This window comes from Paramisgurnus dabryanus, chromosome 13 (genome assembly GCF_030506205.2).
Source record: "Paramisgurnus dabryanus chromosome 13, PD_genome_1.1, whole genome shotgun sequence".
Taxonomy (NCBI): domain Eukaryota; kingdom Metazoa; phylum Chordata; class Actinopteri; order Cypriniformes; family Cobitidae; genus Paramisgurnus; species Paramisgurnus dabryanus.
Genome location: NC_133349.1, coordinates 11,269,386 through 11,289,052, shown reverse-complemented (window position 1 = coordinate 11,289,052; position 19,667 = coordinate 11,269,386). Strand labels below are relative to the sequence as shown.

The following is a 19,667-nucleotide window of genomic DNA, read 5'->3' as shown; positions in this document are numbered from 1 at the left end:
GTCATCATTTTTCAGCCCTGTTAGGTTAAATTATAAAGCCAGGATAGTATGAACAGTTTGACCCCATGCTGCGCGCGCACCCGATAATCATTCAATGTTTACAAACCTTGAAGGGGTCTATTGGCAATGGCGGATTAGCGCCACCACCTGGGCTGGAGTGTCTATTATTCAAGCTCTAAGCGGAAGAATGTACGGGTGTGAGGCGTTTGGGAAAATAGGTCCACAAGTTAACAAGGAATGCACAAACAGCTGTTGGAAAGCATCTTTTGCAGCGATTTTTACGTGAGCATATCAGTGAACACCCCTGACCACTCGGTGAGTTTCACGTCTTTGTAAACGAAAGTTTAATGCATTTTAGGAAGGATTGTTCCAGTGCACCATTAAACCCATTGTAGAGGTGTGAGGTGAAACACAAACACGCGAAAATTCTCAGGGCAGCCGCAAATGTCGAAATTTCAGTAAAAACCATTCTATTTCATCATAAACAATCTGAAAACAGGGCTTTAAGTCTAAAATACCGAACTTGTCCTTTAAGGCCGTCGTACGTGCTCATCCCTAGATTCGCTTTCTGCACATGCGCACTTTCAGGTGTGTGTGTGGTGGGTTACGGTGAGCCATTCATTGAAGCTCGCGTTCTCACCGTGTTTGTTCAAAATATCTGAGAGTCGCAAGAGACAAAAGTGTCTACGAATTGCATGACAAGAAGAAAAAGGCCTCTTAAGAAAGAAACAAGACCAGAGTGTTTTTGGGAGAATATTTCCACGCTGGCGTGCGCTAAAAGCACAGGTTGGGCTTCCCACAGATGCCAGTCGCGAAGTTTCTACTCGACAGGTAAAGTTTGTCATGCTATTTGGAGAAATCCATTTAAATCACTGCTAGTAAAAGTTGATGTAAACTATGACTAGCGATGCTAGCCCTGGCACAAGTCGCGAACCGCGCAGACACGGTAAACAGAGCGAAGAGAACAGGCTCGTGCATGCGCTCTCTCGTGCACTTTTAATAGGCGTACCCTCTCAGTAGCAGGTAAAGTGTGAGTGGCAGTTCTTCTCAAAATTGGGGGAAATCTTCCGCTATACTTTTTACGTTTTTCAACTTTATTTTAATAATAATTTATAGCAACTCCTCATTAGTCAATTTAAGTTGATTAAACGAGGAACAAGGAATTTTTACAGTATAATAAATACCCACTTTAATAATAATTTTAATCGAACCAAATTAAAATTTTGGACTGCTTTGTGGGACTTAATTCAAAATTCATTTGATATTTTACATTCCTTTTTACTTGCCACTAAGATGGTTATGCAATTAATCTAGTTAAAAAACCTTATTGGAGGCTTAACACATTAATTCACGAAAGATAGATGGTCAATTCTTTACTTTCCATCCACATTTATATTCATTTAAGCTTTTTAAAAATGTACGGGTAGTGAAATCAAAGCTGAAAGTGAGTTTAGCATCTGAATATGCTGTTATATTTATTATCAAGCCAGCTTCTAACATAACATGGACCGCTGCCTAAAACGCTTGCATAAGAAATTCTCAAACAATGGACCTTAGGCAAGATTATTAGGCTTGCCAAGATTATTAACCAAACCGTTACCTGCTTCTAACAAACAATGACACGATAAAAATTGATAAACAGGCTGTTATGATATGGACTTATCATACCCACTTTTTAAAAATGTTAAGTATTTCACTTGAACACATTTTAGACGATACACATTTGGATCATAGAAGATATCGCCTCAGGCAGCACCTTGGTAACTTTTTAAAACTTAAGTCCATTGGCTGGTATGGCAAAAGGAATCCATTATTTAACCTTCAAAAATTCACGCCTCTATTCCTGTTTATGAGTTCGATGCATAAAAGAAAGTTTCACCTCTCGGCTACCTTCGCTTCCTCACCCTGGCAAAGCTGGCTTCCTGAAAGGTTCAAGAATGTTCCCATGGTGACAATCACAAGGTTGAGAGGGAAAAAAAATTCCCTCCCTTACTTCCTCATTAATATTAACTTTTGTTCAGTATGGGACATAACAACAATATATGAAAGCAGGTATTTAATATAACCCTTTATTGCAATGAATATTGTTATTTTATAAAGCCGTACAATCTGTCCAATGTTGAAAGTCGTGGTTGCTTATTAAGAGTGACTTTGTATAAATATTTGCACCTAGGATTAAGAGACATTTAACCAATGCCAGCTGGTGCAAATTTTTTGGGGGGCACAACAAAGTGTTCTGTTTTATATTCAGATAACTGAACACATACATATATAATATTGATTGGCTCTATAATAATACAAAAGCTATATTATAGATTATAATGTAATATCATTGGATTTTAATATTTATTTATTTATAATAGCAGAGAGAAAAACTAAGTTACATAAATTCCCAGAACAATTACAATAACACACCATACGTTGCCATAACATAACATACTATACATTGTCCTAAATTAAAACCCATATGTTGCCCTAACGTAACATACCATACGTTGCCCTAAAGTAACAAACCATACTTAGCCATAACATAACACACCATATGTTAGCATAACGTAACCTACTATACATTGCCCTAATGTAATATACCATACATTGCCCTAAAATAACACACCATACGTTGCCATGACACAACATACTATAAGTTATCCTAACGTAACATACCATATGTTGCCATAACATAACACACCATATGTTGCAATAACGTAACTTACTATACATTGCCCTAATGTAACATACCATATGTTGCTATAACGTACCATACCATACGTTGCCCTAAAATAACAAGCCATACGTTGCTATAACATAACATACTATACGTTGCCCTAACATAACATACCATACGTTGTCCTAACGTTACAACACCTTTCATAGCCCTTACGTAACATACTATAGGTTGTCCTAACGTAATGCACCATACGTTGCACTAACGTAACACAGCATACCTTGCCATAACATATTATACGTTGTCCTACTGTAGCATATCATACGTTGCCCTAACGTAACACACCATACCTTGCCATAACATATTATACATTGCCCTAACGTAACACACCATACCTTGCCATAACATATTATACGTTGTCCTACTGTAGCATACCATACGTTGCCCTAACGTGACACACCATACCTTGCCATAACATATTATACGTTGCCCTAACGTGACACACCATACCTTGCCATAACATATTATACGTTGTCCTACTGTAGCATACCATACGTTGCCCTAACGTGACACACCATACCTTGCCATAACATATTATACGTTGTCCTACTGTAGCATACCATACGTTGCCCTAACGTGACACACCATACCTTGCCATAACATATTATACGTTGTCCTACTGTAGCATACCATACGTTGCCCTAACGTGACACACCATACCTTGCCATAACATATTATACGTTGCCCTAACGTAACACACCATACCTTGCCATAACATATTATACGTTGTCCTACTGTAGCATACCATACGTTGCCCTAACGTGACACACCATACCTTGCCATAACATATTATACGTTGCCTACTGTAACATACCATACGTTGCCCTAACGTAACACCTTGCCATAACATATTATACGTTGTCCTTACCTACTGTAGCATACCATACGTTGCCCTAACGTAACACACCGTACCTTGCCATAACATATTATACGTTGTCCTACTGTAACATACTATACGTTGCCCTAACGTAACACACTATACGTTGCCTTTATGTTACACCATAGCATACGTATAGCGCATGCACAGCAATGAATTTAGGACATGAGAAGCAAGACAAACAGCACATGTAAGTAAATCCCAATAAACATTTTAATGTCAATATGTAACAAATATACAGAAGTACAAACTGGTAACAGGTCACCTTATAGAAATAAAATAAACTTTGTTTTATCTGATTTTACATTAAAATATCCAAGTATTCACCACTGTTGGCTTTAAATTTGAGTTCAATAAATATATAGACTAAATTGAGCATAAACTTAAAACAAGAGGAGGCTAGGGGTAACATTTAACAAAACCTATCCTAACAGAAAATATAAAGTAAAACAACTCCTGTACATATGGCCAGGCAATGGAAACAGATGGTAGTCTGAAGAATGATATGAATCATGATTTATATGGCTTTCAGATAAATTATTATTCTTACTATGATACAGCGGAATAAAACTACTTAGTGCACATATATAAAAAAGAAAACAAGGTACAACCTTATTAAAACAATAATGTTTATCATAACAACTTTTGTTATTCAGGTTTGTTGGCTTGATGTGAAAATTCCCTTCTATTTGGCCATGTACAACTTAGCAAAATACCCGAATATTACTAAAACACCTTTTTTAAAGGTATAAAAAAGTGATTTTCTCCCCTCTAGTCTAGGAAACAGTATATGTTTGAGATGTTTTGTAACAGTTTAAATTAATGACATTAAAAAGCCTCTTATGTGATCCACTTCTTCAGTGTAATGCCCCAGACGTGTCTGTCTAACAGACACTATCCTTTTGTATTTCATCAAAGAGTCCTCTGTCAGGAAGCAGTTTTCTGTCAATGCGCTAAAGCTTGACCTTCAACCCCAGCCAGCTTTAACCCCATCGATGTCACCCCAGTGTGAAGTCTATACAGTATGTACACATTGCTGTTTTTCATCAGACACCTTCACCTGTTCAGCTGCCCATCATACCTGCACAACAAAACACATTGTTATTATATAACATAAGTCATTTCTTTGTGCTGCTTACTACTTTAAAACTTGACTAGAGATAAGTTCCTATAACCTAAGTTGAAATTGCTTAATTTGATAAGTAAACATATGTTGATATGACCATGCAAATGTAAAAACATGATGATATTGCTCACATCATGTTACACAGTATACTGAATTCACCCTTACAAAAAACAAGTGAAAAGCAGTGGCGGCCGGTGACATCGTTTTTAGAGGGCGCACGATGCGAAGTTTGTCACAACATGTGTGTGGTTCGTCATTTAAAAATATGTTGAGTGATCCTATGTGCATCACATATTTGTCAAAATAAGTGCCTGCTGCAGACGCGTCTAAAGAGTTTATGATAAAAGAGACGCTCGCGTTTGCCAGATACTCACATAATCTCATGCGTAATCAGAGTTTATTGTTAAGGGAGTGTCTTGCGTGTATTTTGTGAACGTGAGCGTCTCTTATCATAAACGGTTTTGACGCGTGTGCAGCAGGCACTTATTTTGACAAAACACGTGATGCACATGGTTCACATGACGCAACAAACACATATTTTGAAAACGCAAGCAACATACACGACACTCCGAATACATATTTTGAATTTGTGCCCCTCGGAAGAGCAGTCACGAGCCGCCACTGGTGAAAAGTGTGTTTTTGGAGCAGATGCACGTACTGTTTGTCTACTGTATTGTGAAAACGGAGTATCAAGACGTATTGCATACTGTGCAGGCGGGATGTATGGATATTCAGAACGAAACTGCAGGAAATTATACGGAAAATAGGGGGAAGGGGACAAGGAAATGATGTGAGCTGTACTTGAAATTGTGTCGCCAACATGTGCGTCATGGCTGTGGGATCATGAATGTCAAATGTTAAATCAAGTGCAAGGTTGTAACTTGTATGTTTGTGGATCTTTTACTAAAAGAATCAAGTATTGTTATTGATGTAATGCACATTAATATTCAGCAACCAGTACAACTATAAGATTGTAGAGTTTTAAGAGCTGAGTTTAAGTATTCGGTTTTAATGTGTGGTGAAATACTGTTTATCCGTGTCACACACCTAAACTTTGAGACAAATAACTATTATGTAATGTAATTTAATTTATTGCACCACACATTACAAACCTACAGCTGTTTACTCAACTTGTTGGACCCGAAAACAAAACCACTTTTTATTAACAGGTTTAAACCCCAAATCCGAGGGCTATTTACACCCCTGTGCCCAGGTGAAATAACAATAAGTAAATGTGCAGCCGTGCTTCATGTGTGGACTCACTCTCTGATGCATTCTGGGATTTGCAGCTGGTCCAAAGGAACAAACTCAGCCAGTTCCTGCAAGCTGTGGATGAAGCGCATCTTCCTGCCAAACTTCTCACTGCAAGAGAGAAGAAAAGAGTTAATGCCGATAATCCATTAATAATGACTGTGACATCTCGGTTTACTGAACGAAAGTGTATCCGTGCTCACCTGATAAAAGGTTTGATGACTGTGATTAAAGCTCTCACGTACCAGGCTGGGTGAACCACAAAAAGCCCCTTCAGGTCTTTCCTTAATCTGCATAGGGTTTATCGTAAGAGAAAAGACGTCTATGAACAAACAGTTGAATTATAAAATCATAAATAGCATCATTTCATTTCTGTCACTAGAAGAGATTTAGCCTAATATTCCCAAAACATGACGACACAAGACAGTAATCGCTGACTGGCAGCTGCGCCACCCTAACCCGTGTGAAACACAAAGCGGTTGAATCATACAGAGACAGGGCGGAAACTTGGAGACGTTGGTTTGTTCGTTTCATCGCCCAAGGATCATCTAAGATTTATCAGGTATAGCAATTTACCTTCATCACATTTATCTTTGTGTCTTCCAGATGTGGTTAAAGGGTTTTGTTTTTCATAAAAACACTCATTAGCCTCTTTCACACAGTAATTCTGGTAAATTACCATGAATTTACCAGAATGAATTTACCAGTAAATACAAAAATGTGCTGTTCACACATGCAGTGACGTTTCGTCTTTTTACCAGTAAGACATCATTCACACATCAGTATCAAAATACCGGTAAACTCGGAGAGAAAGCGGAAGTTACCTGTGGCGCGCGGCCGGCGAGCTCCGTCCGTGTCGTATTTGTAAACGGCGGGTTATGACTTAATATCCACGGTCCGTATTTTGTTGTTTTCTCATCTGTGGCAAACGGTCGCGAAGTTGCTCGTGACCAAACAACATTGCGTTAGGCGGCGTCAAACGGAACCTGCGCGTTTGCACATTAGGCTTCACAGATGGTGTGCTAAGGACGTCGACAATTTGGCAATTAGATGGTAAGCTGTTTTAAACAACTTTGGTGAAGAAATGTGGATGTTAACTTCAGGTGTGCTCGACTTTTAATCAACATGTGTGTGGAAACGTCTGTAAACAGTCTGGGGGAAACCGCGTCACCTGTATAAAAAACTTTCTGATTGGCCCGCCCGATCTGTCAGCGCGGTCTGACGTCATCTAAATGCCGGTAATGCTATATTTTTCGTTCACACACAGCGCTTACCGGCAAATTACCGTTAATCTTACAACCTGTCTTACTGGTAAATTGGGAGCACTGATTTACCGGAAAGGTTCTGTTCACACATGACATGTTAACTGCAATTTACCAGTAAATTACCAGTAAAGACTGTATGTGTGAAAGGGACTAATAACTAGTAATTGCAAACAAGTGTTACTTATAGACCACAGAAAAGGCCTGGTTTACATGAAGAATCTACCCCAGATCGGATTATATTGCACATCGTTTAAATTTCTCAGAGTTTCCACTGAATACTTTAAGTGCTAATGCACTAATACATTGAACTCAATCCAGAGTTGGGAAACTCCTCTCATGAATGTTTTGTTATTCTACCAAGTATAATAAAAAAAAGTTATCGGAGGGTTTTTCCACATCTGAACTCAATTAAGTGTTATTCACATGCACTAGCAGTTATTTTTAAGTTCCTTTTTAAATCTATGATATCATGTCTTATGATGGTTGTTTTGTTGCTTTTCTTCCCCTGTCTGTACAGTCGACTTCATGCAGTGACTCATAGACAGCGGGAATGACAAATCAGGCTTTCGTTAACATCCCACACTCCTTGTTGCTAATGGATCTCCAATGTTAAGTCATAGAAAAGTCCCTGAATCATTGGGTATACAAATTCCTCACATAAAACATTTGAATTTATCCTTCATCTGGATTACTCAACTGCTGAGAATGCAATAAACTTGTACGGTTCAAAAGTTTAGAAACACTTGACTGAAATGTTTCTCGAAAATCTTGAGAGTGTAACATGATGTACTTTTGGAAACATAACTATGCCAAATTTATTTGATTAAATTATGTTTGAAATGAATGACTTAGCAGACTTGCAAAACTAAATAACGAAGAAAAGTTAAATAAAAGTACGATAATTGGAAATTCCTTTCAAATTGTTGTATCAAAAGCATCCCAAGGTGAAACCTTCAGAAGTTGCTTGATAAAATGCCAACAGTACATTTTTTGCAACTTCAAGGTGGCTACTTTGAAAACTCTAAAATAAAAAATATTATAGTTATGATTTACTTTGGATACTTTTAGTCACAACATTGCTTTCATTGTTTTAATGAGTTCTCTATTATATTAAAATGTGGAAAAAAATAAAGTTAAGTTTCTAAAATTTTAAATGGTGATGTACAACTAGAGAAATTAAACATGGATTTTATATAAAAACAGGAGGTTATTGTACTAATTCAGATAAGAGTTTCATATTGACCACTAAACTGTTGCATATTATTCCTGACATCCATATCACATAGTATGCTAGATTTTTGTATCTCTAGCATTTGATGGCCTCTTGTTAAAACATAACTGATTTTGTGGTCCAGGGTCACATTTAATTATAAGTCACACGGGTATATTGGTAGCAATAGCCAACAACACATTGTATGTGTAAAAATTATCGATTTGTTTTAATATCCAAAATCATTAGGATATTAAGTATATTAAGATCATGTTCCATGAAAATATTTAGTAAATGTCCTTCCGTAAATATATTATCATTAGTAATATATGTTGCTAAGGACTTCATTTGGACAAGTTTAAAGGAACAGTATGTAGGATTGTGGCCAAAACTGATATTGCAATCACAAAACTTGTGGCCAAAACTGGTACTGCAATCACACAACTGGTAGCCAATACACAACATAACAACATAAACATCAGTTGAGGGCTGCAACTCTTCAATATCCTTGCCAGACCACTGTTGTCAGTGATAAGTATTTTAAATGAAAATGATTTATTAAAGGTATAGCGGAGGATTTTCTTGAATTTTAGAAAAGAACCACCTTCTCCACTTTTTTAAAAATGCAATTGCGCAACACTCCTGATTGACTACTAGGAGGACCAATAGTCTTGATGATCCACCTGGAAAAAGAAAATCCTTCCCAATACCTTTAATGTCTAATGACATATCAAGGCCATTTGATTCATTGACATACATTTCTTACATATTGTTCCTTTAACTGTGATTTCTCAATATTTAGATTTTTTACACCCTTAAATAGTTGTATTTCAGCCAAATATTGGCCTATCCTAACAAACCATACATCAAAGAAAAGCTTATTTAATGATTTTAAAAGAAATGAACCTTATGGTTTTGTGCCCCAGGGTCACATTTATAATAGTCATGTAATTAAAGTGATAACGTACAGTTAGTCAGCCATTATCGCTAAATAAATCAACAGGTTGATCAGGACCAATTAATATTGAATATAAACATACTTTAAATTATTTGAGTACATTATCCCTAACTAGAAATGGATATTATCATTTATATGCACTCTAAATTCTGTTGGGTTATATGCTGGGATGTTATTAACCCATGTCGAAACAACCAATCATTGCATTGAATCAACCCGGCATATATTTATTTATATGATAGCATTTATATGATTATTTAGTTTGGTCCAACTGATCACAGCTTTCCTGCATTAGAAATCTTGGCTTTTTGTTTGATAACAGCCGTAAATTTGATAAGCAGATAGGTGCTGTGGTTAAGTCTTGTTTCTATCAACTTCGCCTTATAGCAAAAGTTAAGCAATTTTTGCCTGGTAAGAATCTTGAATCTGTCATGCATGCATTTATATCGTCCTGTCTTGACTATTGCAACTGTTTTTACATTGGTGCCTCTCAGACTTGCATTTCACGCCTACAGTAAGTTGAAAATGCTGCCGTCCGGCTCCTAAAAGGGAAGTGTAAAAGGGATCACAATACCTGTCAAGTACACGATTGATTTAAAAGTTTTGCTATTTGTTTTTAAGTCTTTGTGGAACCAGCACTACAGAACCTATGTGAACTTTTGCACCTGCCTTCTCAGTCTAGAGCAATGGCTCTCAAACTTTTTTGGCGTGCGGCCCCCCTTGTGTAGTGTATCGCTTCGTGGCCCCCCAAAGAAAATTTATGACATGAAACATTCTAAAACTTAAATTTGAATTAAACAAAATACATTAAATTATACAATGTAGTGCTGTTAGTTAGTAGTAGTATTTTTCTGAGGTTTCATTACACAGAAATGATGAAAAATTTATGTATTTTATAAAATGTCATAAAACTGGGGCCCCCCTGGCACCCTCTTGCGGGCCCCCAGTTTGAGAACCACTGGTCTAGAGCACTTAGATATGGAGACTCTGATTTATTTTTTGATCCAAGAACTAGACTTAAAAACAGGGGTGATGGCGCTTTTGCGGTCATTGGTCCCAAGTTATGAATTTTTTTTCCTTGGCCTTCAATATCATTTGATTCTTACTGTTAATTTTATTTTTATATCTTCATTTTAGTTTATATCTTTAATTTAATTTAATTTATTTAGTTTCTTGTCTTCTAACCTTCTAAGTGTGCTATATAAATAAACTTGTATTGTATTGAATTGTTTTAAATTAAGAACACCGATACTGGCCTTATAGAGAGCCTACAGATGAGCTATGAACTTTCCAAAAGTGATCCCCCACGAACTAACACGCTAACAATTTCTAAATATATCCAAAAAATTATCGTAGCTGAGAAAAGATCAGAGGTTATCTGTAGAATGCCTGCCTGAATTCTGATAACGCAACTATCAACGTTTGAGTCCACAGCATTCCTATCATATTTCATAAGAGGGGTATGAAGAAAGAGAACAGACCTAGGTTCTGTGTTATACAGGAAGTGAGAGTATAACCACATGAGATCTTAAACACACAGGCGCCCTCTACTGGAACTGTGATATATTTTTACAGTCGATTAGATACAAAAGAAGTTACAGTTTTCGAGTCACTAACACCATAAAATGACTGTTTCCAAATATTGCTTGATTGCCAAATATTGCTAGATTGCAAATCTAGAAAACAGATAACCGCCTTACAGTATATCCATGTCATTGGTTAAGACAATGGATCAGTGTTGGGCTGGTCAGTTTGCTTAAACAAACAGAGAAATGTTTTGATAGCAGTGGTCACAAAGCCACACAGTGTTTACACTTTTTGGGAAAGGCAAATTAGTAAAAAGGTTTATTTATAGTTTAGTTGTCTCTCCATAATAAACTGAAATAGGATGAAGTACTTAAGCATAAAAAAAGTTTTTAAAAATAATAAGATTTTATCATGAGAATTATTATCGCGATGAATCACATACAAAATAAAAGTTTGTTTTGCATTATATATGTGTGTGTGCACTGTGTGTAATTATTTTGAATATATAAATACACACATACATGTATACATTTAAGAAAAATATTTTGTGTGTTTTTATCTATATATAATATAAAATATATCATAAATAAATATATCAAAAAATAAATAAATATTGAATATATAAATATATATATATATATATATAATTTATTTATTTTCAATATTTATTTAATTTTTGATATATTTATTTATGATATATTTTATTCTATATATAGATAAAAAACACACAAAATATTGGCCATATAATATATATTAAATAATATATATAATAAATAAATGTAAATATATATATCATAAATAAATACATGTAGAAGTTTCTTAAATACATACATGCATGCATGTGTGTGTATTTATATATACAAAATAATTGCACACATATATTATGCAAAAACAAACTTTTATTTTGTATGCGATTAATCACGATTAATCTTTTGACAGCTCTACTTTTTACTATTTTGTTGTATTTGTCCGTTTGATTGTACAACACTTTGCGATATTATCTTAAATGAAAAACTGCTGTATAAATAAATAAAGCTCATTATTATAAACTTTTACTCACCGTCTGTCAATGGACATGTAACACTGCCTGAGCCACTTAATGCCAGGCATCTTATTGCGAGGAGCCATGCCACACAAATAGACCAAAATGTAATTCTCAGACACCATCAGGTCCAACGTGCCAATGATGTACCTAAATCCATACATGAATCATGATTAAAATCCTGTTTGCTTCAAAACACAATGTTCATTATTTCACACCAAACCATCACAGGCTTTACCTGAACAGATTGTCCATCACATACTCATAGTGTTCTGTTGTATTTTCTGGTAGGTAGCAGGAGGTAAACATGATGATGGCTGTAGATCCGTCCCCGTAATACCCTTAGGACGAAGAAGATTGAATTTCAAGTCAGTCATTTTTTATTCAGTCAGCATGCTTTTCACTGCTTGTCCCAAAACATGCTCACCTCCATGGGAGAGAACTTGAAGGTAAGGTTCCAGTACGCTCATGTTGACTTGGTAGTCCTGCCCGCCAATATGGAAGCGTCTCCATCTCAGGCCATTGCTGTCCACCTGATCCAACTCCAGGTGTCCCATTTCTGCCTGGTCTAGCAAACTACTCTTTCTAATCGCAGCTTTGCCCATTTTAGGAAGATCGTCTGCAATGACCAGAGTAAAAACTGTAGACTGCATGCGCGTCATGTGTGTTGCTTGCGTTTTCAAAATATGTTTTTGTTGCGTCATGTGAACCATGTGCATCATGTGTTTTGTCAAAATAAGTGCCTACTGCACAAGCGCCAAAACCGTTTATGATAAAAGAGATGCCCACGTTCACAAAATACACGCAAGACACTCACTTAGCAGATTACGCAAGATATTATGAGAGTATCTGGCACACACGAGTGTCTCTTTTATCATAAACCCTTTAGACGCATCTGCAGCAGGCACTTATTTTGACAGAACATGTGATTTACACAGGATATCTCGACGCGCAGAACACATGTTTTGAAATAAGGAACCACAAACTAAGGGCTACATACATGTTGTGACGAACTGCGCATTGAGTGCCCTCGAAAAAAGAAGTCACCTGCCGCCACTGGTCACCAACCCTGTTCCTGGAAATCTACTTTCCTGAAGAATTCACCTCCAATCCTAGAATGACCATACGTGCCTTTCTTCCCGGACACGTCCTGGCCAGGATTTCGGGGTGCTTCTTCTGGAAGTCATATTTGTTGCATACATCATCGAGGTTTATTATTTCAGGTTTTATTTCAGAAAAGCAACCATTACATTTAAAGGTAAGAATGAAACTAAGATTGTATGTCTTATGTTTTTAACTGAAATGTTAGAACCTTGATGATGCATGCGGTCGACAAATATGACTTTTGGAAGACGCACCCGAAATCCTGGCCAGGACGAGTCCGGGAAGAATGGCACGTATGGTCACCCTATCCAACCCCAAACACACCTGAACCTGCTAATCAAGCTTTTCACGGCTACCTAAAATTAGGCTGGTATGATGAAGCAGGGTTGGATCTAAAGTATGTTGGAGGATAAACCTCCATGAACAGGTTTGGTGACCACTGATCTAGTACATTGTAATAGTTTTCCACAAAAAATCCTGGGAAACAAACAAAACACTCTTGAAAATAAAGGTGTTACATGATGCCATGGAAGAACAATTTTTGTCTGTATGGTTCCATAAAGAGTCCTTAACATTGGAAGAAACTTAATTTAATTTAATGAAAGGTTGTAATGAAGGAATATCCGATATGCTTTGAGCTCAAATAAAGATGCATAAAACGTTCCACTATAATTATAACAACATATAATATAAAAAAATAGCTTACAATGCCAAGAAAATGTAGTTAAAATATTATCTTGTAAAATAATTATTTTATCTCAACAACAAAAGGAAAAAAGGATGTGGAGGGTTAGGGGGCTGAGATTGTCGTATATGTACTTGCGGGGCAAGGAAAATGGTCGGAAACCACTGCTTTAGACTGGACTGAATGGTTCTTTGGTTCTTCTAATTGCATCGCTGTGTTTTAAATATGTACAAGTCAATTAAGTATTTAAACGAGTTAATACCTTCCCACTCCAACTCCCGTATACTGTCTGGAAAGTTGTAAGACTCGCTGTCTGAAGGTGTTTCTAAGGCCTCCAGGTTGATGTCCATTTCTGGGTCATCGTCAAAAGATGGCGACAGGGCAGAAGCCTCAAACTCATCTGATTTTACGCTCCGGTCAGTTGAGGTTTTGTCCAAATTTATACTGAGACTAGGTGCCATTAGACGCTTCTTTCTGACGCTGTTGCCTGTCAGGGCCAGACTGGTTGGTGGGGCTAGCAGAGAAAAAAAGAACAAATAACTAGGCTAAAACCTCTTGCCGATGTTTGTTATAAATGTGATCAACAACAGTTGTTTCGTTTAGGGTTGGGGTTATGGGAAATAAAACACAAAGCCACAATAACAGAATGTAGAAAAATGTATTCAAATAATGGGGTGTTACGGTTATACAGAAAATACTCAAATATAAAGGCAGAAATATTGACATAACACAACACAACATATAAAGGTATAGTAAGTGCCTCAAACAGAACTAGCAAATGAAATATGAACTGGTGACTTTTAACCAACGGTTGATTTTTTGTGTGTATTTTGCATCAGGGAACAGACTGTGGGTGTGTCGGCAGAGATTGAGAACTACAATAGCACTATCTCTAACAGCTTATCACAAACATACAAAGTCAATATAGAGGGATAAAAGGGCAGAATAGTTCAAGCAAAAATGAAATGGAGAAATTACCAGGTCTGTTTTCATCAGCTTCAGAGCTTTCAGCTTCCTCACCAGGATCGTGTGAATCCTCAGGAAGGGGCCTTCAAAATATTTAATGGTAACTTTTTACAATAAGGTTCATTAGTTAACATTACTTAACTACATTTGTTAACACAAACTAATTATGAACTACACTTACACAGCATGTATTAATCTGTGCTAATGTTAATTTCAACAATTACTAACACTTTATTAAAATTTTGTTAACGTTAGTTAATGAACAGTGATCTAACATGAACAAACAATTAAAACCTTTATTTCTATTAACTAACATTAATAAATACTGTAACAAATGTATTGCTTATGGTTTGTTTATGTTAGTTAATATACTAACTAATGAACCTTATGGTAAAGTGTTAACTATTTGGTATAAATATTACAAATAATAATAATAATATCCAAGTGGCATTTACTTTTTAAAAACACTTTCAAGCAACAGATGTTTTAAGATTATTACGACAATAAAAGGTACCCTGGACCACAAAACCAGTGTTAAGAGTAAATTTTTTAAAATTGAGATTTATTTGAAAGAAATAAGCTTTCATTTTATGTATGGTTTGTTATGATAGAATAATATTGGGCTGAGACACAACTTTTTGAAAATGGAATATGAAAAAAAATTGAAATATTGAGAAAATTGCCTTTAAAGTTGTCAAAAAATGAAGTCCTCAGCAACATATATATTACTAATATTAAATACATTTTTGTTACAGTAGGAAATTTACAAAATACACTCTCAGAAATAAAGGTACAAAACTGTACCTTTTCTATCACTGGGACTGTACCCTAAGTTTCAGTTTTGTTCCTTTACAGGACTACAAAACAGAATACAATTTTGGGTAGATTACTGTACCTTAAGGACCTACATTGTTGGAAAAAAAGTCAAAATATGTACCCTAGCTGTCAGAAGGGCAGCACCCTTTAAAAAAATAATTGTATGGACCATTACCAGTATGTACCTTTGAGATACTAATTTGTATTTTTGAGGTATTAATAAGCTCTCTTTGGTCACAGTATGTACCTCTGTGGTCCTAAAATGAAATCCCTAGGTGCAAAGCTTTACTTTTTGAAAGGGTACAGCCCCAGTGACAGAAAAGGTACAGTTTTGTACCTTTATTTCTGACAGTGTATATTCATGGAACATGAACTTTACTTAATATCCTATTATATAAAAATCAACTCACACAATGTATTATTGGCTATTGCTAAAAAGATACCCATGTCACTTATGGTTTTAGGTCCAGGGTCAAAATTTGTATAATTCATATTTTGTATACATCTATATACTGTATTTGTTTTTTACCACGCACTTTTGTTAATAATTTTGCATAAACTTACATATTTTGAAAACATTTGGGTCAAATAGAGTAATATTTTGCAGAAATTGCAAAATAAAAGTGAATTAAGTTAAGCGCTGTCTGTTTTGAGGTCATTACAACTCCAGTAGTAAGAGACAGACACAGATATATAGGTGTGTGTACTTGTTAGAACGGATTACCTGGGAAATTCCTCATCTTGCCACTCCTCCCTAAGCTCCATGTCTGGAATAAAGGCAGATGTCTTGGCGTTTTCTGAAAACCTGCAGGAAAAATTGCAAATGTTAAAGCAAAGCTCCCTGGTACACTTGTTGATGCTGATGTTCTGCTCAAAGCAAATTTCTGGGTTTGTTTGATTTCAATGATAGACGGTCTAACTACACATTAATACATGAAGTGTAACGATTAATAAACCACATTAAATGACACTGATTTTGTCTTTATATTTTCTACCATAAAGTAGAGTAACACTTTCAGGAAAAATCTGAAAGACCACAATACAAACTAATGGTAGCAAAGAACATAGCTGCCTTTACGTGCTGTTTATTCAGTGTTATATATAAGTGTGCTGTCTATGATAACTATACACAGAATAAATACTAACTTTCTTGCAATATTTGATGTCAATCTATATAAAACAGATATATATTCATCTGTGATAATGCATTACACATTCTTCAGAGACAAAATGTCTGTGGCAAAAATCAGCATAATGATATTATAAATAATGTGGTGTGGTACTATAATATCAGGTAAGACTGGTATAAGGCACTTTTAACATTTATTAGAAATGTAATGTTTTTCTCACATTTTTAAAATGATTTTAGATACTAAATTTGTAAGATTAATTTGTTTTTTATTAATGTACACAAATCACAAAAATAGTAACAATAAATAAGTATTTTTACTATGAAATATGACCAAAATATTACGTATTATTTTCAGATAGACCTATACAGACAGAAAGACAGCGAGACTTGTCGGATGTGCATACAACTACACATAAAAATATAATTTAATTTATCGAAAATAAATTGTAAGTATTTGCTAACGTGTTGTTAAAGCAGTAGATGTATGTAAAACAGGGCTAACGCCCATCACATCGCTCTTCGTGAAGATATGTAAATAATGACATGTAAACATGCTGAACTCACCTTCTCACCAACAACTAGTAGCTGCGTGTCAGAAACAAAGCGCTATTACGTTTAATAAAAGCGGAAACATTGCCCGAGGGTATTATAATTTGTTTACAGTAGCTAATAATAAAGTTCGCTTTCCAACTTTAAAACGAAAAGGACGATACTCTTCCACACCAAAGCACCTTCATGTCTAACCAGAATCCGTCCGGCCAATTAGAGCGCGCCTTACGTGATGACGTAGTCTCTACACCTGAGAGGTGCTTAAACGGACCGCCCACAAACATACCGCTGTATGTACAGTAGAAAAGCACAAGCTTTTTTTAAAAGTGAAATACACTTAATGCTACAGTAAAATCCCAGTAACTTGATATTAACTAACACAACAAAAAAATTACAGAAAAAAATCCTAGAATGAAATTGTGGAAGAGGCATATCATTTAAATAATATCTGCAGTGCCAATGGTGGAAGTAATTTTCATAAAAATAGGGGTTGTGATGAAATCCCTGGACATTTAATTTGCATAGATTCAGCCAATGTATGATTGAAAAAAAATATAATAATAACATCATACGCCCTCAGAAATAAATGTACATCATCTGTCACTGTGGTGTTACACTTTCAAAACGTACACATTTAAACCTAAACAGTGCATATTTGTACCTTAAGGGTACATATTGGGACCAAATGTATACTTATTGTACATTTTTAAGGGTACCGTCCCAGTTCCAGCCTTTGTACCAGAGTGGATTTTTTTGGAGAAAATAACCTTGACCTATATAAAGTGCAATACACAAATAAAACCGGTTCCTGGTACCTTAAACATTTCTTTTAACCTTTTGTTACGTCAGTACACGTGGCACCTATGACTAGACAATCTGGTTTTGTTTTCATCCGATTCTACGCAGGTAACAAGTCAGCAAGTTTGTTTGTCAGCTTATGACTGGAGCATCTATCATATGTGAATCATATCAGAACCTTCACAATTTTTTAGATCTGCAGTTAGCGTGAATTTCATTTATATTTGTATGGTGTGTGTTTCTAACCTGTGACATTATACACAGTACAAATGTACTAAAGGATGTTTGTTGCGTCTGTTGAGGTACAGTTTTAGGCAGCATCTGACTCAGACCTAGGCCGTCAGCCAATCCAATCTTAGCCAAATGTCTTTCAGTATTGTTCTAACTTTACATTTGAGAGATCATAAGATGTCAACATATTTTTAGTAACAAAGAATCTAGAGCATCATTTTTGACTAATTATATATGAGGCAACATAATACCACTCTAAAGAATACTGGTGTGTACTGTTTCATCAGTTGTACAGGATGCAACTCTTATTACTAAGTAATCACCTATTGAAATAGAAACCTTTGTCCTGGTTTGTTTCGATGATTGTAATTTACAGTCTTTAAAATAAAGTTTTCTGTTTCTGAGCTTGGCATGAGTTAAAACTTGAATTTTTTTTTAAATCAGAGCTGTGAATTACAGAAGTATGGTTATTGCAAACAGTCATAGAGACTGATAATGTTATGATGATATCCAATGTGCCAATGATTATTTTATCTTTTCAGAATTTTTACATATTTTAAGACTAACACAGAAAGGCCGTATGCGACCTTTATCATTGTCTCAGGTGTAAATGGCAAAACAATCTGACAGTACATTAATATCAGGTGACAGGACATGAGAGATGTCATTATTGCGAACAGTCGCTGTGTGCGGTTAATAGGTTTCAAATATTAGTCAAGAAAGTTGACGAAACCTCAGGAAATCAGTTTAACTTCAACTTCCTTTTTTTCTGAAATCCTCTTTTCACATAACATGATACAGAAGTGATACACAAGGATTTATCACGTGTCCCACTGTTGTCCACTTCATAACAATGCTGAATTTTTCAGACTACTCGTACGTTAATCTCTAAACCAACAATGGTTCCTATGCTATGTGTTGTGTTTGTATATTATCAGGTATAAATAAAAACAGAGGCAAGTTTAACTTAATAATAGCATAATGTATAACAACAACAGTTTTGTATTAAACTTCCTTCAACGTTTTAAGAACAGATTTTTTACATTTACTTACAATGACAATATGAATTCATCTAAATTTAAATGACTTACCCATTTTGCATGTACCCTTCCTTCTGGTCTGAGGTAGTCCCCATATCTAATGTCTAAAACAATGGTTTAGATTAGAAATGCATTCAGTTGAATACCAAAAGTGGGGAAGAGCGCTTTAATTCGCTTCCCCCACAATGCCAAAGTCAGTTTTTGTATCTTGTGTGAGAGAACTCACCCTGACTGTCACTACAGGTTTTACAACATTTCTGACTTCTGCTGAATGAATTGTCCATTTCCCATTGGCTTAGCTGCTATGAGCACTTCTGCTCCCCCACAGGGAAGGTTGGGAAGGTGGAGGAAGCAGCAACAAACAG

General features: G+C 35.7%; 1 protein-coding gene across 3 annotated transcripts; it reads right to left on the bottom strand.

The window, feature by feature from the left end:
* Positions 1-3,793: 3,793 nt before the first annotated feature.
* bnipl (BCL2 interacting protein like) lies at positions 3,794-19,625 on the bottom strand. Of its 3 annotated transcripts, XM_065298508.2 has the most exons (11): positions 19,529-19,625; positions 19,354-19,406; positions 16,277-16,357; positions 14,749-14,819; positions 14,033-14,284; positions 12,409-12,600; positions 12,220-12,322; positions 12,000-12,131; positions 6,183-6,269; positions 5,992-6,090; positions 3,794-4,683 (listed from the first exon to the last, which is right to left on the bottom strand). In XM_065298508.2, the coding sequence occupies exons 2-11, from the start codon at positions 19,395-19,397 to the stop codon at positions 4,659-4,661; spliced, it is 1,086 nt and encodes a 361-aa protein (XP_065154580.1). In that variant the 5' UTR covers positions 19,398-19,406; positions 19,529-19,625; the 3' UTR covers positions 3,794-4,658. The 3 variants fall into 3 exon arrangements, with proteins under 3 accessions (XP_065154580.1, XP_065154579.1, XP_065154581.1); XM_065298507.1 differs by lacking the exon at positions 19,529-19,625 and having other exon boundaries at positions 19,354-19,522; XM_065298509.2 differs by lacking the exons at positions 19,354-19,406; positions 19,529-19,625 and adding an exon at positions 17,249-17,439.
* Positions 19,626-19,667: the final 42 nt, after the last annotated feature.